At 42.6% G+C, this 25,151-nt stretch overlaps 1 protein-coding gene across 1 annotated transcript in view; it reads left to right on the top strand.

The window, feature by feature from the left end:
- ece2a (endothelin converting enzyme 2a) overlaps positions 1-25,151 on the top strand; it is an 82,596-nt gene continuing 57,445 nt past the window's right edge. Inside the window, exons 1-2 of the mRNA XM_080033836.1 lie at positions 1-71; positions 2,298-2,462. Coding sequence (XP_079889962.1) covers positions 2,303-2,462 — 160 coding nt within the window. The 5' untranslated portion in view covers positions 1-71; positions 2,298-2,302. The remainder of the gene's footprint in view (positions 72-2,297; positions 2,463-25,151) is intronic.

The following is a 25,151-nucleotide window of genomic DNA, read 5'->3' as shown; positions in this document are numbered from 1 at the left end:
CGTGGACTTCTCCACAGATACAAACCGGCGTGTTTACAGCTTACAGGGTCACTGGCGCTAACGGGGAAGTTGTAAGTAGCTCAAATAAGAATATATTACTCAACGCCCATTGTGTGTAGAGTGTGTTATCAGGCTAAAACCAAGTGTATTGAATTGTACCGGACTGCCAAACACAATTGTCCCCGCATGCGCCGTGGTCTCAACATGAGTGGCGACGAAGGTTCAGGAGCACAACAAATATGCAACAGTTGTAGGTCTATAATCGTGTTCATTTGGTGGTAAATTCACATTACGATTTTCTAATTGACTAACGCCTGTGTCAGCTTCAACCGGCTTCAACATGCTACAGTCCCATTAAGCTAGGGTCATGACGCCCACCTCAGACATTTATATCCTTGCTTACACGCTTAGCTAACTAGTTGTTTGACTCCCAGTTCGTGTACGTAGACACATATGATACGATTAACTTCCCGTTGGTCTATCGGAAGATAAATGTTGCTTACAAATGAACAAAAAAAATGATTTAAAAGTGCTACTTCGGTGGAATAGTTAGCCTATCGCAACAACTGCTAGCTAGTAGCTAGAGTTGTAGCAATACAGCTCCCGGTCATTAGAGGCATCACTCACTGCAAAACTGAGGAGTGACGACGAGGACGAGCCAGATACCACCGAGTTCAATAAAAAAGGATGGGGGAACAACTACAACTATTTATATACAGTCTATGGGCAAAACGGCAGTTATGGAAATTCCTGGACAATATATCTGTAATTATTAAAAGCAGCCCACTTTAGTCTTCAAAGTAGACATAGGGATATATACATATAACAATTGTTAGTGTTGCCTAGCCTTCTTCATGTTACCGAAAAAGACTCTTCAAAGGACTGCAGCCTATATTTGTATCCTCTTTAGTGTTCTGTGTGTTCTGTGTGGCTATAAAACAAATATCCATGCCAAGAGGAAAGGAAATTTCAGAGGATCTCAGAAAGAGAGTTGTGATGTTGAACATCTGCTGGGGACAACTATAAATTAATTTTTAAAAAGTACGAGTTCCATCAGTAAGCCAAATCCTCTACAAATGGAGAGCTCTAAGAGTGACTGAACATCTGCCTAGAAGTTGACTTCCTTCAAAAATATTTACAAGTGCCAAAAGAAAAGTGACTTTTCAGTTAAAAGCCAACCCAAACATTACATCTGGTGATTTGCAGACCTCTTTTGCACCTGGGACAGATGTGCATGGTTCCACAATAAGAAGAAAACTCAGTCAACATGGATTTTATGGGAGGGTTGCTGAAGAAGCCTCTGCTCTCAAAAAAGAACAAAACAGCTTGTCACAACTTTGCTAGAGACCACCTGGAGATACCTGAAGTCTATTCTGTTGACAGATTACTCCAAAATGTAACTGTTTGGTCATAACCAAAACCACCATGTTTGGGCAAAAACGCAACTCTGCCTACCATCAAAAGAACCTTCTCCCAACAAGTGAAGAATGGTGGTGGCAAATGGTCTGCAAATCACTAGATTGTAATGTTTGGGTTGGCTTTTACTTGAAAAATCACTTTTCTTGTGCCGCTTGTGGATATTTTTGAAGGAAGTCCACTTCTAGGCAATGTTCAGTCACTCTCATCCATTTGTAGATTATTTCCCTCACAGTGGACCGATGGAGCTCAAACTTTTTTTAAATTAATTTACAGCTGTTCCCAGACACATGTACAACATCACAACTCTTCCTGAGAAAATGAATTAATAATGGTTAAACTCAATAAAATTCCAAAAGGCTCAAGGGGTTCACATACTTTCAAGCAGCACTGTATTTGCCTGTCCTTTACAGTCCATAAGCTAACCCTTGTTTTGGAAATTCAATGTATAGCTGCTGAATTAGGTCAAATTTTTCCCCCCACATTTTTTTGTAATTTAGAAAATGGATAAGCAAAAAAAGCAACAAATAATCACATTTGAGGAGCTGTAATTGCTAGGGAATATTCAATATTTTGGTTTAAACAATGACTGAAAATTATTGATTGATGATCAAATAAGGGTCTGATTCATTCTGTTGACTAACTTGCAGCTCTCAGACACATAATTAGTGAGTTATGGTACCCACCTGAAACCATAGATTTTGTTTATTTCAGTTTAAACCCTGTATGCTAGAACTAGACCATATTGAACACAAAGCCCTGTACGATGGTTCCTGGGGCAGAGCTGGTCAAACTATAGCCAGAGTGAAAAATATATTTTATTTTGAAAGTTATTATATTTCTTCTTATTATTTTTATTAAATCTAATTTGTATGTCACAGAGAATATGGAGTACGTGCCGGATCAAAACGCCAGATACAGTGAGGTTGACTACTGGGATGAAAGATACAAGACAGAGCAGTGCTACGACTGGTTGGGCTGCTTCTCCAAATTCAAGCACCTTCTGGAAAAACACGTCAAGCAAGAAGACTCTATTCTCACACTTGGTTAGTAGTTTCATGTTATTCTATTGATTTTCAGTTAGAAGTCCTTTCTTCATCTTCTCTTCACACAATGCTGTATTTAACAGAAAAATGAGACACAAGGTCTTATTATTTCGCATCGGCCCTTGGGGTGTCCCGGTAAATTAGGGGTCACAACAAGTCTAAGTGAAGCCAGGGACTCTTGTTCCAAGACACCCTCATCTCTCTTCATTCTGGTGTCAAAATGCCTGTCAACATTTCTCATTATGATTGTCAGATACCATCACCATGGTTGTCAATGTTGTAGCATCGCTCATACTGCTGTTAAATCCTCCCAGACAGCCATTCTTATAGAATTGTCTACATAGTGTGGTATAGTGGCTGAATTAAGACTTCATTCTTTAATAGATTTGACACTTCCACCCTTAAGTAAAATTATTGTTATTTTGATGTTCTGTGCTTTTGCCAATCCTTTATTGGCTATCTTGCCTGTGAATTAAGTCGCTTGAGTCATATTTACTGTATTGTCTCTGAAAAGGACATAGAATAATTCATTTTGCCATAATTTCCAAGAATTGTACAAAAGCTGAATCCCTTTCTTGGAGTTAAATTTCCACCAATGTCCACAAGATGTTGCTGTTCCCTTAAAAATATATCCAGTTCTTTTGCACCCATCACCTGCAATACCTGCTTTGAAGTGGCCCTGCAGCTCTGTAAAACATGCTGCAAGAACATTTGGAGCATATGCAATGTGTTTTGCCTACTAAACAGAAAAGGCCTGTATGTTAATTAAAGCAGCGCAAAATATGAAGCAATTGGCTTGAGAGCCAGTAGCTGGTGGGAGTATTATGGAGGCACTATAAGCACAGAATCCTCAGTGGGTCCTTCTTTCAAGCCTCAGTAAAAATGTATGTGTTAATCAATTGCATTTAAATATTTATTTGCCCACATATGCCAATGGAGAGTGTGAAGCTTGTGCAGTACTGTTGTTCTTAATTTGATTGTTTCACTATTTAATTGTGATCAAAAGAAGCACCACTTCCCCCCCAGGTGAAGCTGCGCACTTTGACGTAGTCACGATTGAAAAGATGCCAGTATGTTGAAATGCCTTAAGTCTTTTGTTACACCATTACACCTCAACAAAAGCATAGAGGCGTGTGTGTTGTGTATGTGTGTGTTTGGGGGGGGGGGGGGGGGGGGTTGTTAAATTTGTGTCAGTGAGTGATAGGGGCTTCTGCTGTGTGTTTGTGTGTGAAGGGGAGGGGGACTGACAAGATCTACAGAAGTTGGTCAGAAGTTTTCTCGAAAAGCCTCTCTGTGTTTTGCTGCTGTCAAATTCCTGTAAGACTATAGTGCCAGTATACACACAACTTTATTATAGCTCTTTTGTTTTGATGATGATTGATTGTCTCTGATATATAAAATATCTTCTCTTGCCTGTCTTCTGTAGCTATACTGCAGCAGGCAACACCAGGGTAGACCACTTTCTGTACGCTGATTTAAACCCAAAGGAGAGCCATTATATCGCTTGAGAGCTCTCATCACAAGGGCATCTCTCTCTCTCTCTCTCTCTCTTTCTCTCTCTCTCTCTCTCTCTTACGTTTCTGTCACGAGCTTGTGTTTGTATCTTCTTCTTCAACAATAGCTAAGGAGCTGTATAACAAAGCCTACTAAAAACTTGGTGGAACCTCACGTGCTGTATATAGACATGACTTTTTTTTCCTTAAAAGCGCTTCAGTATCAAGCATGCTTGGACAAATGCCTGCCACGGTTTCACACATTTCCCAGCGACCCTCAATTGTCAAGTCGGTAAAACCAGAGAGCATTGGCTCGTATGAAATGACACAATAAATTACCGTCACTTTAGGGGGCTCGGGGCAGAACTTTAAAGAGAGAAAGGAGGGAAGACGTAAAGAAAGGCTTGTGATGCAACTGTGCCATTTCTGTGTGTGATAAGTGGATAAAGGAAAGAGAGATAGAGGTAAATAACTAAGCAGGTTTGGGCTGCTCAACTGTCTCAGATGGAGGTCATTTCCATTAATATAATCTGTACAGCACAGAGAAAAAATATACAACGTAGAGAGGGATGAGAAGAGCTACAGCGCTTTGCTGAATCTGTTTGTGTGTCCAAAGCCTGACATAACATATTTTTCATTATGATGATGTAGTTAATTTACACTATTTACCACAATCATGCTGTAAATAAATACTCACTAGTAGAAGCCAAAGAAAAATAGCCCTCAATCAGTGCACAGTTCCCTGCTGTTTGAGTTATGTTAAAAACCAACAAGCCCAGTGTTTTAAGAATTCATGTCACTTGTCTGATGACCACAGTAAGGTTAGGGCCATCAGAAATGATAGAGATAACGACAGTTGAATTGGTGGTTTTGCTTTTAATTTTTGTTGAATTTGTTGAAAATAAATTTTGAAGATTTTTTTTATCTCCAGCATTTCCTTTTAAAGACATGCTTGTGTTATGTATTGCAAGCCCACACATACTATTTCTATGAAAGGTGGTACATTCCGACAGATATATGGGTGGATTCTTAAAAGTAGATACAGTATTGATCCTTTAGTGAATGTGGTAAAATCATTCATAATAGCATATCCTGTTTCAAAGCTGCACTGCCCACTCAGACACCCACTTTAACCACATTGACAAGTTGGTGTTGTTTTGTGCAGAATGTTGCTCATTTAGAGGGCAGTAACATTTCTTGAGATAATTATATAGAGAACCATATTAAAAAACGCAATGGTAATAAACAAAATTGAAGAGTGATGGCCCTTGAGTAGGCCTACATTTATGAAACAACAGGATTGTGAAAGAAAAATACAACTTTGACGTGTCAGTTCTTAAATGGTCTTATTCGGCTTCATAATGTGAAATGACTATGCTCACTACTAGCTGGTGCGGCTGCAAGGTAAGCTGACGTCCCTGGCTGGTGTGTGTCACACATTGCGTCAAGCAGTCCTGACCCTCTACCTGACCTGCATGTGTGTTAGAGATATTACCGAGAGCTTTAGCAATGATCGCCTCACACGCTGTCCCGTTCCCTCCTGCCACACAGCTCCTTCTTTTATGGCTTGCCACATGCTGCTGCCAGTGATGTAATGTCCCCACGTCTTCCAGTGGTAAACACTCTTGCCTTGTTCCCCAAGCCGAGGGGTGATGTCGTAATACCTCTGTTCTCGAGCAGTGAGTGGGCTGAGATGTGTGTGAGGGTGGTATCCTTGGAGTATCTACCATTTTCCTACCATGTTCCCTACATGTTAACACAAGTGCATGTGGTATTGAGGGTATAACGCTAAATCTCCACAGAACAAGAACACAGAATACAGGTGGATCTAAAAAAAATGAATATCAACAAATAGTTATGACATATTTCACTTTGTGTAATGAATCTAGAATATATGAAACTTTCACTTTTTGAATGAACTTTGCAATGATTAAATGAATATTGTAACAATTCAATTTAGTCTTAATTTAATTTTCTCATCTATCTTGGGTGCTTTTTGATGTATGTTTGGGGTCATTATCCTGCTGGAAGACATAGCTTTCTCTAATGTGCTATATGTTTCGCTCCAAAATGGCTTGATAGGCAAAGACAGCAAAGCAACCCCTTGCTTCACAGTGCAGGAATGGTGTTTTTTTTGGTGTGATTTACCAAAAAAATACTCAAATTTTGTTTAATTTCTTCCAAGCTTACTTTCCCTGAAGGACTATGGCTTCTCAACAAATTGTCCATTCTGTGTTTTTGTGTCTCCCTCTTAGAAGTGGGGTCTTTCTAGGTCTGGTAACATTGGGCTTATTTGCATTGGACAGTGACGGATGGTACAAATTGAGGCTTTTGTACCTTGAACTTCAATATCAGCTAGGATCTGTTTCGAAGTTTTCCTTGGATCTACCTTGACCATTCGAACAATCCCTCTGTTCAGTCTCGAGCCAATTTTCGTCATGCGATCACATAAAAAATTGTTGGCTATTGGCCACTTCAACTGGACTGGGGTGGTGTGTGTGTCACAGCATTGTGTTCCTGATCCTATACATGACCGGCATGTGTTTCAGCAACACACAAACACAGTGCAGTTCCCTCCTACCGCAAAGTCACAGCTCCTTCTTTTATGGCTTAATGTCAGCACCATTGTGTGTGTAATAGACTTATAGGGTATGTTCTTCCCTCCCCAGATGTCCTGCATTGGTACCCCTTTTTAACTTACCCACTGTCATTGTCCTGTTACTTTCTCGGTTCCTACAGCTACCGACGATGATGTAAGCTGTGTTTATTAGCAAAGGAAATAGTGACAGGCCATGAGTGTGACTGTTCAGTCAGCTGTTGCTAGCTATGAATGACCCAGTGCCGTAACTACAATGACATTATGCCTTTTTATAAAGAACATTACTTCATGTTTGCATCATGCATGCCCCGTCTCACTCATTCCTCACACCCCTACCCTCTCCTCGCTGTCTCCCCTCTCTCTTTTCCTTGTCAACCATTGCTTCACTTATAACTCCCTTTGCCCTACCCTTTGCCAAGTTGTCAGCATTTGGTATCAAAGACGTCCACCTGTGTTTTCGAAGCCAGTCCTGCTATATATAGCTGTAGCAGAGGTGTTTACAACGCCGAGGGAGCTTTGGGAGCTGCACTTTTCTCAGGGGATTCCAACTAACTATTGGTGGGTTAATATGGTGAGCTGCGGCTCATTCAGAAATTGGCATGCCACTAGAAACATGCACATTTATAGCAAAGCTGCCAGTCAATGCCGCTGTTTGATTTATTTTTTATCTGGCAGTATTTCATTAGAGATTAAGTTTTCTTTTCTTTTCAAAGGAATTATTATTGTCCATTTAGACAGCTGTACTACTGAGTAACCCCCCTTCCCTCACCCCCCCATGATGGAAGATTCTACATTTAGTTTTTTTTGTTTGTTCCTGTGCTTGTGGCCCTATAACTGTGTGGGAAGAAGCTGTATCCAAGTATATGAGAGTGCACATTATTTGCAGTTCTTGTCCAACTGGAGGAACATATACTGCAGGCCGAGCAGGAGGATTTCATTTCAGTGTTAACGGGGAGATGAGGTGACAGTCCTCTCGCATCCCCTTTTTCCGCAGTGTTATAAATGCATACACACACACACACACACTGACACAAAATGCTGATAGGATGGAAAGTCACTGGCAACACAGACAGCATGTGGGGAGAGTGAGAGAGATTTGAAGTCAGGAGTTATGTCTTAGCAGCTGTCAGAAGATCCAGCTGATATCAGATATACTACTGCACATGGGAAGTTTTAAACTTCAGTTTCCACATTGTGCCATGTTAGCTTTTCCTCCCTTTTTTCCTCATTGGTTCTCTTTGGTATACAGTTACTCATCATCACTCATCGTCAACCGCATATCCGGGCTCGGGTTGTGGGGAAAACAGCTTGAGCAGGGGACCCCAAACTTCCCGCTGCTCGGAGTTCCTCACGAATGACTGAGGTTTTTACCCTATCTCTAAGGGAGATGCCAGGTCACCCTCCTGAGAAAACCTATTTTAGCCATTTGTACCTGCAATCTCGTACTTTCGATCATTACCTAACCTTCATGGACATAGGTGAGGGTGGGAATGAAGATCAACTGGACCATCTAATGCTTTGCCTTTGGACTCAGCTCTCTTTTCTTCACAACTGTGCAATACCGCCCCTGCCTCTTCGATTTTCTGGCCAATCTCACGCTTCATTCTTCCCTCACTTGCAAACAAGACCCTGAACCTGAACTACTTCGCTTGGGGCTAAGGACTCCTTCCCTACCTGAAGTAGACAATCCATTGGTTCTAGTCCTGCTGAGAACCATAGCTTTAGATTTAGAGGTGCTTATCCTCATCCCAGCTGTTTCACACTCTGCTGCGAACCGATCCAGTGCGAGCTGAAGGTCACAGACCGATGATGACATCAGGACCACATCATCCGCAAACGGCAGTGATGAGATCCTTAGCCCACCAAACTGCAACCCCTCTACACCACGACTACACCTCGATATCATGTCCAAAAATATCACAAACAGGATTGGTGATAAAGCGCTCCCCTGGCGAAGGCCAACCCCGACAGGAAACAAGTCCGACTTACTACAGAGAACCGAGACACAGCCTTGAGAAGGGACCCCTCACCCCATACTCCCGCAGCACTCCCCACAGTATCTCACAGGGAATCCAGTCATACGTCTTCTCCAGATCCACAAACCACTTGTACACTGGATTAGCATACTCCCAAGCCCCCTCCAGGATCCTTGCGTGAGAGAAATGATAGTCCGTTCCACGGCCAGAACGGAATCCGCATTGTTCCTCTTCAATCCGAGGTTCGACTATCGACAGAACCCTCCTTGCACCTTGGAGTTGACCAGGGAGGCTGTGTGTGATACCCCTGTAATAGGCACACACTCTCTGATCCCCTTTTCGAACAGGGGAACCACCACCACGGTATGCCACTCCTTCAGCACTGTCCCAGACTTCCACTGTGGAAGAAATGTGTCAACAAAAGATTTCCCCTCCACACCCAGAGCGTTTAGCATTTCTGGACGGATCTCATCAACCCTTGGGGCTGTGCTCCACCAGGGAAATTGATGATGGTCCCCCATCAGACTCCAGGTCTGCCTCCACCTTAATTGGATTCAGGAGTTCCTCAAAGTGATCCTTCCACCGGCAAATAACCTCCTCAGTTGAGGTGAACAGCGTCCCATCCTTACTGTACACAGCTTGGATGGTGCCGCCCAAAAGGTATATAGTATCAGGACCCTTTTATTTTATTTTATTCACCCATCTCCACCCTCGTATTCATACATGCATTTAATCTTTTTCACTTATCTTCCCCTGCATTTTTTTTCAAACTGTTTTCACATGATTTGGATGTCTTCACTGCTAATATTTATTAGCAGCAATTATGCAGATATATTGTGTTTAAAACTAAGGCAGCATATGTTTTTCAGTATGCAGTGTTAGCCTCAACCAGAGGGAAATTAGCCACACATATACAATCACCATCCACTTTATTAGGTACACCTGTTCAAGTTCCAATCACATGGCAGCAACTCAATGCATTTAGGCATATAGACATTGTAAGAATGATCAGCTGGAGTTCAAACCAAGCATCAGAAATGGGAAGAAAGGAGATTTAAATGACTTTGAAAGTGGCATGGTTGTTGGTGCCAGATGGGGTCGTCTGAGTATTTCAGGACCTGCTGATTAGGGCTGCACGATATTGACGTCTAGAGCGTTAATGCATGGCACATGGAATAAGAATAAATTGATATTTATGCCATATCAACATTTGTAATGGCAATACATTTTCGATATAAGGGTTTAATAGAAGTGAGGCCTTGTTGATGGCAAAGGTCAGAGTCAACCCTTTAGTACCAATTGAGAACAGTTCAAACGCCACAGCGTAATTGAGTATTGTTTCTGACCATGTCCATCCCTGTATCACCACAGTGTTCCCACACTCTTATGTCGACTTCCAGCAGGATAACCTGCCATGTGACTGAGCTTGAACAATCCTAAACTGATTTGTTGACCATGACAATGAATTCAATTTACTCAAGTGGCCACAGTCACTAGATCCCAATCCAATAATGCACCTTTGGGATGCTGTGGTACAGGAGAATCACTTCATGGATGTGCAGCTGACAAATCTGCAGCAACTGCTTGATGCTATCATGTCAATTTCTCACATAAACATCTAAGGATTGTCTCCTGCATCTTGTTGGATCTATGCCACAAATAATTAAGGCAGGGCTGAATGCAAAAGGGGCCCAACCCAGTTCTAGCAAGGTGAACCTAATAAAGGATCCGGTGAGTATATATACACTATCAATGCACCCAAAGTCCTGTAAATCACCACACAGTCTGTTTCTGCAGTCTAAAGGCCCGGACACACCGGCCCGATAATCGCCGTCGGAGTGTCTGTAGGGGGCGGGGACACGAATCTGTTTGGTGTGTGCCGTGAATTCGGTCGTCGTAGATGGCGTCGGGCATGTTCAATCGGCGGCGGGCAGTCTTTCAGTTGGAGCAATTTGATTGGTGGAGGGCTAGCGAATCAGTGAAGCCCGGAAGTGAGGCGGGTAACACAAACAGCTAACAACAGCTAGCCATTGTTTTAATGTGTTTATTTGATTCGTTCAGCGAGTACATGCATCAACCCTTGTTGACTGCTCGACACCATGCTCGACACTCTCTGCTAAAAATGGTGCTCTTTAGGGTCCATAAATATAAATACGTATATCTATCTATGTTTATGGTCTAGAGAGCTTTCCCATCATTTCCGGCTTCCGTATTTTTTTGGGCCGCAATACAGATTAGCGCCGCCTGCTGTTATGGAGACATTACGTCCCGCGCAAGCGCAGAGCGTACGGAAAGTCAGCAGTCGGCTCGGTGTGTTCTTGGCACTTTTTTGGCCGCGACGGGAAGACTGGAGCTGCCTGAATCGGCAGTCTCCATTTTCGGGTAGTCGGACCGGTGTGTCCTGGCCTTAAAACATCTGCAGCAGATACAAAACTGAAGCAGATGCGAAGTATTGTGTGAATGGAAGGTGGGTTGAAAGAAAAATTAATGAATGATTGAATGAATGAATGAATGAAAGACAGAAACAGAGGAGGTGGGGGAAGAGTTTTTTTTTAGGCGTATATATTCTCACCCACATCCTCTCGTTGTGTTGCTGTCTCTCGTTGGCTCTCCTCTCCCTCTTCTAAGCATCCGGATTGGCTGAGTTGGGTTTTCAGGGAGCCCTCGCCAATGCAGCAGTCAGTAAGTCAGTAGGGGCAACCCTCCCTCCATCCCGCCCTCTCCTCTTCTCCCCATCTCCCCCTCCCTTCCTCCCTACTTTTTGCCGCTGTAAGGAGTGGTGCTGTTTATGAATGAGCCTCCGAGCAGCAGAATGTGAATGGAAAATCAGAGAGGGAGCGAGCAGTAATGGGGTGCATGCTGAATGAAACGCAGAAAAGACATGGAGGAAAAATGAAGGGGGGATGCTGAATCAAAATCACAGGTGTTGGATGGACCAGGGAGGTGGTGTGGTTGTGGTGGAATATTATTGAGGAGAAAATGTGCAATTTTAGTTGGGAGTTAGCCCTTGTGTCGATTGCTGTGATCCGTGTGTGTGTGTGGGTATGCAGATCAGGGGGGATGCTGGATGAGCCAATGGGAATCTCCTCTACCTAACTAACACACATGCATGCACACATACACACAGCTTTCTCTGCAAGCTGGTGCTCCGTGCCTTGAATAATAACAGGGTTACCCGGGCAACCGGGCTAGGATGATCGATGGGCCTGGCCCTGATAAACAGAGCCGAGAGGGAGTACACGTGTGTGTGTGTGTGTGTGTGTCTGTGTCTGTGTGTCACATGGTTTCTAATGTCGCAGTGGGAGTCCCTTTGTTCTGGGACAATTAGAAGATATCTTATTATCAAATCTCTTCTGACCTGTTATTGTGTGTATGTGTTTGTGTGGGTCCATAGACTGCAGTGCACACAGAGGCACAGTCTAACAGGATGTGTGTGTGTGTGTGTGTGTGTCCGTGTGTGTGTGTCCGTGTGTCTGTGTGTCCGTGTGTTTACAGCACTCGAGGTGGACTTGCTGTGTGTGTGGATGTGGAGCTTTTTTTCCCCTTTTTTCCAGTGAGTGACTTAGATCTCAATGACACTGAACGCCCTTGGTAAAAGCGCTTGTTCAGGCGGACCGGGGGGATGACCACACACCACACACACATTCACCTGAATCACTCGCGTAGGTTAATAATCCCCTTTGGAAAGAGAGAGGCTGCGTGGCTGTTACCCCCACACAGAGTGCAAATTATACAGCTAGGCAGTAGGCAATGAGTCTGACTGGCTACTTGATTTGATTAAATGTGTGCCGCATACAATTATGATTTCACAAGTGGTGCTGTTGGAAAGCATAAAATGGGTTGGAAGAGGGTTAAGAACAAAGACGTAGAAGATGTGAGGATAGTGGAGCTGGCAAAGCGAGAAGCATTTAGGGAAGTAGGTGACATACTTTGTGGTAATGGTGAAATTATAGGAGACATTTATTCAGACAATAAAAAGATACACAAAGATGATTTAATTTCATAATAGCTGCATCAAAAAGTCCCATAATGCACTAAAATGCAACACAAATCAGCTTACCAAATGTATTATAACAAAAATACTTGTCACCAACCCCTATTGATATACAGCCTTGTAGATATTTTAGTTTTTACTTGTACAGGGTTAGAGATATCTGAGGTATCTGCCTCCACCCTTATAAGGGTAGTGATTTTGAATTTCAAACATTATATTTAAAATTTCAACAGCAACATCTCTTTCCGGTAACAATGTTCCCCTTAAAATGGATAATCGACCAAACACACTGCCAGAAGTTTTCATAGGGACTAATTAGTTGGTTGAAAGTAATTCAATAGTTTGCTGTTTGAGTGTTTAATGTATTTTTCAACACTGAAAGAACAAAAGTCCATTTCAATGTATTGTATCGGGTTGGATGTAGAAGTGTGTGTGTGTGTGTGTGTGTGTGTGTGTGTGTGTGCGCGCGCGTGCGTGTTTGTGCATGTGTGTATATTCGCGTCAGCAACCAAATATAATGCACTCGTAAAAGTGGCACATTAAATCACATCAAATTGCATCTGTACAGTTAGATGAATGTACTTAACGTGAGCTTTCATCGAACTCAAATTATCTCTTGGAAACTGACTGTTTTTTACGTCACAAGCAAAATGTCACAACTTAACTGTTGGCTGAGTAGTGTATTAGTGATTGGCATTCACACAGCCTCCTCTTGTCTGCACTGCAAACTTGTGCATCCCATTACCCTTGCTCGCTCCCTCCCCTCTCTCTCTCACCTCCTCTCTTCCCTGCCTCCCTGTTCCCTCTGCTCAGAGAGGAGGGGAAGGAGTATAGGAAGGAAGAGTAGCTGCTGAGAGGTGCATCTGCAGCCAAAGTTGCCTCTCAAGAGCTGATGTGTCATCCTGGAGCTCGCCGTGCATTTCTCACAAAGACAACATGTCGACCTCAAAGCTGGGTCATCTAAGTGTATTCGGAAGGCACACTGCTCTTTCGCCCAGAATACCAAGAGACACGCCTCTCTCTGTGTTTCAATTGCTTTATGTCGCAGCACCAAAAAGTCGCTTCTCTGTGACCTTGTACACTTAAATCGGTGAGTCCAGGGCCAGGCGCTAAGACATTATACAATGGCTTGAGCTTTGCGGAACGACCGATGAATCGTTGACAAAATGTGATTGTCTGAAATGAACAATACATATGTACATGACACAGGGGCATTATCCACACATGGACTAACCATTAAGCCAAGAGTGACGTAGCATTACATGCTTCTGTTAAGTTTTAACTAGATCAAAAACCATTCCAACTTAAAAACATCAAGGTTTCAAAGTGTGTTTTGACGGCAAGGCGATGCAGTTTCAGCATCAATTACCATATTGCAGGTAGCTGGCCCATTTTGTATGCTGGACATCTTAAAGGCACATTACATACTCATGAAAACACACAAATGACGAAACATGCTCACACACACTCTCATAATTAATTGACTTTTTTCTTAAAGTTTGTAAAACCTTACAGATACAGTACTTTTATCCAAGTTTTATGAAAGAGAATTTCAGAATGTTTGATAGATTGCCTGTCAGGCATTGTGTTTACAGTCTCAATGGCGCCATTTACCTCTCATCTCTTAACCGGGAAAAGCCCCGTCAGCTAGGTAATGGCAATGTGTGTGTGCGTCATTGATGTCCTAATGCATTTTGCTCTCTGCAGTGACGCACTGCTGCTGCATGCCTCGTGTGATAAGGTGGAGTTACACACTTCAATCATCTGCAAATAGGTGGTGCTGTGTATATTTTGGAGTCTGTGAGGGAATTTCCAACAGTGCCTCCCTAACCACGTTCTATTGTTTGCTCTTAAATGTTTTCACCTGTGAGGTTTCTATTTTCTTTATTTTCTTTAGGATCCCCAATAGTTATAACCCTAGTTACAACTATTCTTCCTGGGGTGCACACAAAAGACAAAACAAGACAAGACAGTGATACATTGCAAAATACTTTCACACGATAAAAAATAAATAAATAAAAATGTGAGAAAAGTATTTTTTTCAAAGATTCAGAAATTGAGATATTTTTTATGGACATTTTGAGTACACTAGATTTTGTTGTTGTTGTAAAGCCCACATACATTACAAGTCTCAACTCCTACTTCCATTGTAGCTAAAGGACAGCAGCACCTTGGCCGCTGTCTCTTTCCTTCTACCTCATCAGGCTGTTATCTTTCACCGGAAGCTTGCATTGCTGTATCTTCCAAATCCCCTCGTCATCCTCCTCTGTAAGACCATTACTTCAGCTAAGTCGTTAAATACAGCTGTGTGTGTGTGTGTGTGTGTGTGTGTGTGTGTGTGTGTGTGTGTGTGTGTGTGTGTGTGTGTGTGTGTGTGTGTGTGTGTGTGTGTGTGTGTGTGTGTGTGTGTGTGTGTGTGTGTGTGTGTGTGTGTGTGTGTGTGTGTGTGTGTGTGTGTGTGTGTGTGTGTGTGTGTGTGTGTGTGTGTGTGTGTGTGTGTGTGTGTGTGTGTCCAATAGGATTTTTAGGAAGTGCGCTGGCTCTGTGCGAGGCAGACCCCAGTACTTACATAATGCTGCTTGTAAAGCTGCGGGCACAGACCAACCGGCCTGCACCTCCACCTCTGCATCTTTATGTCAGCCTACATGTCTGTCTGTCTGTTATTCATTCTACCTCCCAGTCTGTCTGTGCTTTAATATCTCTCAACATTAACCACTTACATTTTGGTCTGCCTCTTGTTGTGCCTTCTTTACTGACAGATTTATTCCCTAAGTCTCTGTTTTTCTGTTACTAATTCTCTGTATCGTCGATTAATTTTTGGACCCAACTCAGTGCCAGGCTCCAATCTTTGCCTTATTTTCTGGCTAAATCTTTTATATCCATCTCACTTCTTATATAGGCCGCATAATGATTTAGTCCTGCTCTGTCCTGATATTCTTATGTAACTCTCTGTTTGCCTGTGCAATCTCCCTTGTCTGAAAGACTCACACACACACAAGAGATGTCCGATTTCGGATTAAAAAAAAAGTTTTATCCAGCTACAATCAAGATTACAATTTCCTCTTGCAATTTTTAGGGAAAGCAGATTTTAGCATACTGCGTTGCAATGATTTTTAACCATCTGTATGAAGGTTTTCTTGATTGTGACTTAATTTGTTCCAGGTTTGGTTATTCTTCTCAGACTTTTCCACCGCACTATATTCTTCTGTTTCTCTTTAACATACGTTATTTTCATCTCTCCTAACTCTACCTGTACATTACATGATGTCACAAAGAATTTGTAGATGGAATTTGGGGAATTAAGATTCAACATATCAGCTTAATCAGATCCTAGATGAGAATGCATTAAGGAAGGACTTGCCAACCATTTTGATAACCTTAGATGGTTACCATGTGATGATTGTAGTCTGAAGAAACAAGACATATTGGCAATTTATCGATTTATTTGTTTAACAAACAGGGGCCTCAGTAGCATATGGAAGAACCATAAATAGCCACAGCAGCCTGGATTCTGCTCCTCATGCTGGTCACCTTCTTCGAAATGTGTGATGGCATCCCACTCTTCAAGCAGCATTTGTCGCAAGTCAGCCAATTTGGTTCTCTTGGTCACTCTGGCACGAAACAGCAGATCCAACAAGTGTTCAATCAAATCAGTCATTAGTAAAGTTCCCCTTGACTACCAGTGTTAAGCTTACCTGGATGAGCAACCCTTGCCCAGTTCTATATCAAAAATGCCCACAGTTACAAGAGCGATAGAAGTTACCTTTTCTTGAGCTTGATAGTGAGGCAAAAAGCTAAAAATGTAAAATGTTGAACCATGGTGGAAATGTGGAAATGATTGAATCGATTTTTTAAACAGTAAAAATAACTTAATTTCAAGTTGATTGTTTTACATTTCACCATTGCACATTGATTGAGCTCTTATTATTAGGAAAATGAAAGGCTCCATGGAAATGCAGCTACGCACTGGCCTGTGACCCATGCCATGCCACATTGGATAAGAATTCATGAAGAATTGAAACCTAATATAGATCCATGGGATGCTTCTCTCTAGAGGACGATTGCTCACAGGACCTCTTCTCTGTCTGATTCTATTACTGTGGCTAGTGGTGCTTGGGCGAACTGACCAGAAAGCAAATGAGGGCCTTCGGCGAGATAAGTTTAAAAAGTGCGGGGAGGGCGAAATGAGGTATGCGTGTGAGAGAGATTGAATTGATTAATGGTTGAAACCACTCAGTGCGGACTCTGGCTTGCTGAAAGCCACCTGTCCCCTCAGTTCCATCACTTCACATCACTGACTTCGACTGGCCCCAGCCCCCTCTGCTCTGTGTGCCGCAGTGTGCCATCACCATCCAACAGAGAACATTCAATATTGTCTTATTTTAAACGTTATATGAAAATATTGATATTAACATATAATTGTTGAATGAAATATAACACACAGTGCCTATTCAATAGTCTTATCTTTTTGGAAATTTGTTTTGTCAAAACCTCACTGCTCCCAGCTTCTTTAATGTGAATATTTCCTGGTTTGGATGATTGTAAACGTGATACCTTTCGTGTTAAAGATTATTGGTCTGACTCTGAATGCACAACACAAATTGTTAAATATGTTAACATAAGCTTTAGGGACTCTGGCAAGAGTATCTCAAATAGAGGATAATCATTAGTTGCACTCTAATAATATTATGTAAATGACTATACTGTAAACTGTATTCCATTCAGAATATTTGTTATGTTGAACCTTTTTTAATTCTCTGTCAGAGTGACAGACAACACATAAACAAAGGTTAACTGGAGCTATAACTATCGACTCTTCCCTTTTAGAGTGGAACATAATAATGGAACGGGTCAGCGAAATGATGCCCATAGGCTCCACACTTCTTGTCATGAACAAACTGCATTGAACCTTTTCTTTTATGCACCAATTGCTGTGTTCCTCCTGTGTTTCGGCTGTCTCACTAAAGTATTAACTGCAAATGGAAACAAGGAGAGGAATTTCAGTACTGAGTTTCACAGTTAACCATGGCGAGCATTTAAAGCAATCGTGCGTCACTTTTTCAGAAATTAATGTCGGTTACATTTATGCTATTGCCAAATGAGTTGATATAAAGTTGCTTAAGCATATCAGGCCCACACAACCTTCTCTGTTTTTCTCAGTATGGCAGTGTTTAGAGACTGGTGTCACCCCCTGACACTTGTGCAGGAGCTCAACAAGTGCCCACAAAATGTTTGTTGTTGATTGTACTGCTAACAGAAAACCTGGACGTACAGCAGAAGGAATCAAATCCATAGGATAACCTCATAACCCCAAGGATAACCTCATGTAAATGCAGCAACAATGTTGTTGTAATTACTCAGATTACCTCAGGGAGGCAACAGAAGTTATACACTATAGCTTTAAAGGTGCTGTAAGCGGAATGGTTCTTTTAGATAACTTCCTGTCAGTTACTGCAGTTAGCAGTCCCCTCGCTCGTCCCTACGTCACCACATTAATGCACTGCGGTCTTCAAGCAGCGAGTTATCTAGCATCATCTCAGATCCATAAGTGTGATAAAACAGACATTGGGAAGGATTTTTACCTGCTCCGCCATTGTAGGCTCATAAACATTCACCCATCTGTTGCTCTGGCGTGCACCGGCAGTGAGACCATGAGTGAGACGGGTGTCGGTTTGTAGTGTTCTCTCTTGTGATTGGATAAAAATTTCGGGATCCTCCAATAAGTTTATTTACCGATTACATGCAAAGCAGCTGACTGAGAGATCAGCTTTATGAAACGCGCACATTATGTAAGTGATCACTGTATGAATAAAGAGCGATTGAACACTTATATTAACATAAATAAACCCCTTACTTCACCTATGGTGGTAGATGATAGTTATGCAGTGATGAGTGATAAGGTATTCTTTGGAGGAGTCTCTCACGTTTGGATGGAGGATTATGTTGTCCAGTGGTGCTAGGATTAACTATCGCCATTAGAGCATAACAAACAACTGTGTGTGTGTGTTCATGGCCTATATTGGCCTGTACCAGGACTCAGAGAGCAGATGGTGTGCCATGGTTTGTAATGCTCTGTTCACTTAACTTGTATACTCCCCTGCCATCCCTAAACACACACAGAAACACACACATACACACAAATGAAAGGAAGGAATAGTGTAAAGACGGTTTTGGTTTATCAACTGAGACCGAGAGCAACAAACCCACAAGGTTTCAGTCCAGTGTTCTGTTTAATACAACACACCGTATCAAGACAATCCCTCCCATCCCAATAGTATTAATTCATGTTGTGTGTGAAAGCACTGAGAGACAAACCCAAACCACCATCGCAGAGCCAATTCCTCTGCCTGTTGCCATGGCTACCATCTCCTTAGGACAATATTTATTTAAAAAAACATTGTTATAAGCATTCACATGACTGTTGGGCTGTAATAAGAAGGCAGTGTTTTTGTTTCTGTGTGTGAGCTTAAAGAATGAGAGAGACACTCTGGATGGGGTCATCCCTATGTTCCCACAGCACGTTGGTCCCACAGTCCTATGTTCTTGGAATTGGCGATTAGGTTCAGGCCTCACAGCTGGGTGATTAGGGTAAGGGGTCAGGGAGAGGGTAGATTAGGAGCGACACACACATACATATTATTCTCTATTATATAGATAATGTGGGACCAACATAGAAACGCTCCCGTCTGGACCACTGCTATGTCGTACGCTGTGTTTGCTGTGCGAACATCGTACTGACACCACCAAGAGATGGAAGGACTTTATAAAGTATTAGCATTCAATTGGCTGATCAGTGATCTAAGCTCTTTCCTTCTGGCAGGCCGTTATTGTTTAAAAAAATTATATAATGTTTACTTTAAACCCTACAAGAGGCAAGGTTCTAATAAGAGGACTAACGATTGTTAACTTCTTCAAATCCAATAAAGAGCAGGAAAGACATGCTAACAATGCTAAAGTAGCTTCCAGGACAGACTTACAGACAATAGGGAAATAGCACACGTTCAAAATATATATGGTATTCGAAACAGGTTCTAAAAGTAGTTAGCTAGTTTTTCAGACATGCAAACTTTTCCATCTAACATTAAAACACTAACTGCTAGTAAGAAACTGAATTTTTTGAAATCCATTCCTAACATTTTTGGCCTGCCGTGACTAGTGATTACCGTATTTTCCGCACTATAAGCCGCACTGGACTATAAGCCGCAGGTGTTATAATGTTTAATTACCATATGTAAGAGTTCGTGCACAGAGGGGATTGTCGGGAAAGAGATGGCTGCTTGAGGAAGCTCCCATTTATTAAAGATCTCCTATTATACTACTTTTCTGGTCTTAATTTCTTGTTAAAAACTGCTATAGAGCAACCTGACACGAATCACATCACAAAAAACCATGTAGATTTTCGGGACACTGTTCCTCTCACCCTAGCGAGCACAGCAGTCTGCTCCACACACTGCCTTGAGCTTCTTCGCCCCCCCCCCCCCCCCCCCCCTCCTGCAAACCCCACTCCGTTGTGATTGGTTACCTTCCTTCCGGAACATTTCCAGCAGCGCGCGGGGAGATTTCTGAGAGAGGAAGGTGGGGGCATGGCCGGAGCTTTCCTGAGCAGCATTAGCATACATGGAAACATCCGGGGACGTGACGACACGATACCCGGAAATTTGAACAAGTGAATTCTCGACCGGCTGCCTTAGTGTTTAGTGCTCTGCATAACCACCCCAGACGGTAAGCAGGGAATACGTCTAAATGCATGTACGTAATTATTTGATACGCTAGTATGGTTAAACATGATTATAAATCATTACAACAACGTTTATAGGTCTTAAAAGTCGAAAAGTATCATAGGTCCTCTTTAACATTTCAACAAACAAGTTGCATATTTGCATAACGTACGTAAGTGTTACCATTTAGTGCAATAGTAGCTACTAGGGATGGGCACGAGTGTTTTCGCTACTCGTGTGATCGCTTGCATTCCTCGAGGATCAATCGATTCCTCGTTAAACTTTTTTCTATTTTTAGAACGCAACGCATCTGTCTACAGAACAACGGTTGACCGCAATAAAGCGCTCAATGCTTATGTCAAACAGTCACAGTTGCCATATGATATTAAGGATTTTTTTCCACAAGTTTAAAACAAATTTTCCTCACTGAAAGTAATTAAATAGACGGGCCCATGGGCGTAACATTGCGTATGGACGGTGTGGACGTGTCCATACCAATATTCAAATGTGCTGAAATTGTCCATACCAATATGAGAAGGATATGACAACGACGAGAAAGGGTTAATGCGTTGCCTCTTTATAGTCCCGCCTTATGTATTTTGTGATTGTGATTTGCTTTGCCTCCTGTTGGTTGTCGTGGGTTGTGTTTCGGTTAGCGGTGATTGCTTGCTTAATTTGAGAGCGGTAAAACAGCTTCTGCTGTCATTTCGGAAGTGTGCTAACGGCTACATTAGCATTTGGTTAAATGATATGCAGTTTGTTCATTATGAGCCACCGGAGCCACCGTACTGTGTTGCCTCATCAAATCAGAATGCCCGGTGGGCTAGTTCACTTTTACCTCCTGTTTGTTACTGTATCGGAGCCATGATCGGAGCGCAGTTTTTGAATGCTTTGATTAAATGCAGTCGTTTAAACTCGGTGTGATCCTTGACTCATACAAACACATAAGAACTTTCTACAAGGAGGGCATGACAATAAGTAGCAGCTATGTCAACTTTGCGCAGACATGTAGCATAGTCACTGGGACTGTTCAGGAGAAAAGCTCAGTCGGACCTCAGCAGCTGATCACGGGCGTAAAGCCGAAAGAGTGTCCCTCAGTACCCGATGCGATCGCTGATTAATGAACGAACAGTAAAAAAATATTTAAAATAATTGTATTGATTATGGGGCCCATTGTAGTCCTGGAAACCAAGGCAATTGCCTACTTTTGCCTATGGCTAGGTTCACCTCGTCTGCACACAAACACACACAGACATCGTTATTGATGAATGAGAGGGTGATCCTTATCTCATAATTATGAGATCTTTATCTCGTAATTACGAGATACTTATCTCGTAATTACGAGATCTTTTCTCATAATTACGAGATCCTGAGTGTGCTAACGGCTACATTAGCTGTGAAACTTTTTTTTTTTTTGGTGAATGCTCAGCGTTTGCGCTGTGCAAATTGCGCACTATATATGCCTATTGATTCTGCTCTGCTATGTGCTGTAGTAAAGATAGGTCGCCTTGGAAACAATTAAGCCCCCGTAGACCGCGAGCATCTTGTCTTTTTCACTCGCGCAAATCACCATTCTCTGCAGCCGTCACCGGCTCTGTGTTGTTTCTCTCTCACCGGCTCGCCGAGGCTCGGGCACGCTCGCGCTTCAGCTGCCCTCCAACTCCCCGGTTCACTCGTAAACTGAAATTCCGAATCGGGGACAGCCCTACTGTGAAACATAAGCAGCCAAGGATGTATGAATATAATAAGTGTTTTAGTGCAAAACGATTGATAGCTGCTCAACTCTTGACTAAACTGTAGGCTACATAGATACATGATAAAACTGGTTTGGTTAATAAACTAGTGAGCGGTTGGATTCTGGGGCGAGGGCGTTTCGCCAAATTGTGTGACGTTTCGCCAAAATGTGTCCCCACCAATATGAACATCAAAGTTACGCCACTGGAAGGCCACAATTTAAACCGATCGAGTAGGTCTGCAATGGGGAGAAAACAAGAGAAAACTAGAACTGCAAGCAGTTGTGGACGGGGGCCAAGCCGTCCCGCGCGACTCGGGATCGGGCGTCGTCGTCCGCGGCGCCGGCCCCTGGCTTCACGGAATCTGGGGATGTAAAGTTTTTGAATGTGGGATGTTCGGTTTGGGAGTTATAGACCGAAAGGTGTGTGTTTTGGTGACTGACACAGTTTTTGCGATGTAGCGAAAAAAATTCCCACCCGCAAATGGGCGTGGCCTATCCCAAAAGATGCAGCTGACTTGTGGGCATCTGTGGATATAAAGTTTTTGACTGTGGGATGTTCGGTGTGGAAGTTATGGCCCCAAACGCCTTTTCTTTGCGTTTTGTGGTTTTGGCGCCCCCTATGGATGACTTTCGCAAAACTGCGTTAGATAGAAAGATGCAGCTCAATGTACCAAACAAGTGGATGTCAAGTTTTTGAATGTGCGATGTTTGGTTGGGGAGTTATGAGCAAAATCAAATTGTCAACCTCTCCACTTATTTGAATTTTCCCGCCAAATAGTTCGAAACAGGAAGTGAAAGTGCAAAAGTAATTTGTGTAATAAATCCGGCATACATAGGAATTTCTTGGCCAGATTTTTGGTATAGACTCAGGTATGCCCCATGATAGTGTCGCTTGAGTTTCAAGAAAATCCCTTTTGTTTTTGTTTTTTTAAAGATTTGCGCGAATGTTTGAAGCGCTAGCGTTTGGTCTTCCGATGGTCGTAGAAAAATTCTTTATTGAACTTTTGCTCGTGGGAGTCGGTAGAGCATAATGCTTTTGGTTTCGTCCAAATCGGATAAAAACTCTAGGAGGAGTGTGTTTTGGTGACTGACACAGTTTTTGCGATGTAGCAAAAAATCTATCTATACGCAAATGGGCGTGGCCTATCCCAGAAGATGCAGCTGACTTGTGGGCATCTGTGGATATAAAGTTTTTGACTGTCGGACTTTCGGTGTGGAAGTTATAGCCCCAAACGCGTTTGCCTTTGTTGTAGCGCCACCTAGTGGTTGGCATGTCTGAATTTTTGTGTCTGCGTACACAGCACGGACCTGGATAAGCCCGACAAGTGGCTTGTCTTCAAACTTTATGGTTTGGGCTGCAGCACCACTTTTAGGGGCGCCAAATAATAATAATAACTAGAACTGCAAGCAGTTGTGAACGGGGGCCAAGCCTCCCACGCGACTCGGGATCGGGCGTCGTCGTCCGCAGCGCCGGCCCCTCGCTTCACGGAATCCGGGGATGTAAAGTTTTTGAATGTGGGATGTTCGGCGTGGGAGTTATAGCCCCAAACGCGTTTTCTTTGCTTTTTGCGGTTTTGGTGCCTCCTATGGATGACATTCGCAAAACTGTGTTATGTAGAAAGATGCAACTGACTTGTGGGCATCTGTGGATATAAAGTGTTTGACTGTGGGATGTTTGGTGTGGAAGTTATAGCCCCAAACGCGTTTTCTTTGCTTTTTGTGGTTTTGGCGCCCCCTATGGATGACATTTGCAAAACTGTGTTTGATAGAAAGATGTTGCTCAATGTACCGAACAAGTGGATGTCAAGTTTTTGAATGTGCGATGTTTGGTTGGGGAGTTATAGCAAAATGAAATTGTCAACCTCTCCATTGTAAAGACACTTTTTTGAATTTTCCCATTTTCCCGCCTAAAGACTTAGAAAATGGCGAAAACAGGCAAAAAAAATTAAAAACTCTTTTTTTTAATAAGTCCGGCCCACATAAAAATTTCTTTCCCATATTTTTGCCATAGGCTCGGGTATGCCCCATGATAGTCTCCCTTGAGTTTCAAGAAAATCCCTCTTTTTTTTTTTTTTTACGGATTTTCGCAAATCTTTAAAGCGCTACCGTTTGGTCTTCCGATGGTCGTAGAAAAATTATTTGACCAACTTTTGCTCGTGGGAGTCGGTAGAGCATAATGCTTTTGGTTTCGTCCAAATCGGGCGAAAACTGTAGGAGGAGTATGTTTTGGTGACCGACACAGTTTTTGCGATGTGGCGAAAAATGTATATATACGCAAATGGGCGTGGCCTATCTCAAAAGATGCAGCTGACTTGTGGGCATCTGTGGATATAAAGTTTTTGACTGTCGGACTTTCGGTGCGGGAGTTATAGCCCCTAATGCGTTTTTCTGCTGTTATAGCGCCACCTAGTGGCCGGCATGTCTGAATTTTTTTGTCTGCGTACGTACCATGGACCTGGATAAGCCATGCAAATGGCATGTCCAAACCCTTTACGGTTTGGGCTGCAGCACCACTTTTACGCATGGAAGAATAAAGAATAATAAAAGTCCCAGCAAGAACAATAGGGTTCCCTGCCCCGCAGGGCTTGGGAACCGCGTTGCTCTGCAAAACGCGGTCCCAGCCCTACTCGGGCTTGGCCCCCTAAAAAGCATAGGCTGTAGTTGTAACAAAAAAAAAATAGCCTAAGTCACCATTTAAAATAAGAAGGGCAGCAGATAATATAAAATGATTGTCCTACAATTTAAATACATATAAATAACTCACCAAAGCAGATAGTTGTAGGCCTATATCCAACCGCGTAATGCTCCGTGAATAATTACCGCGACTAATTCCTCATTAACGGAACGTTACACCGGTCGGTTTTTGAATCTTATCCCCATATTCCCTATTGAAGGCTTCTTAACTGTTGTTGGCTCGGAGCGAATGTGCCTGAAGTAAGCCTTGCTTCTTCTTTTCTTTCCAAGCGGAGAGCACCTTGCATGCTCACCTGGAGTCTACTCATTACTAACTGAGAGTAACAGGTGTCATCTCCCCTTTTTATAAACGTAACTTTATCATCTGCTTTGAAATAATTGGACAGTTATATATTCCTGAAAATGTTCTGGAGAAGAAAGGAGAGACCGTGTTCAGCTTCGCGGTGCTGTGGAGAACACAGGCTGCGCTGCGGTTGCACG

The sequence above is a fragment of the Ammodytes marinus genome (genome assembly GCF_949987685.1).
Source record: "Ammodytes marinus genome assembly, chromosome: 9".
Lineage (NCBI taxonomy): Eukaryota > Metazoa > Chordata > Actinopteri > Uranoscopiformes > Ammodytidae > Ammodytes > Ammodytes marinus.
This window is presented reverse-complemented; position numbering and strand designations above follow the sequence as displayed.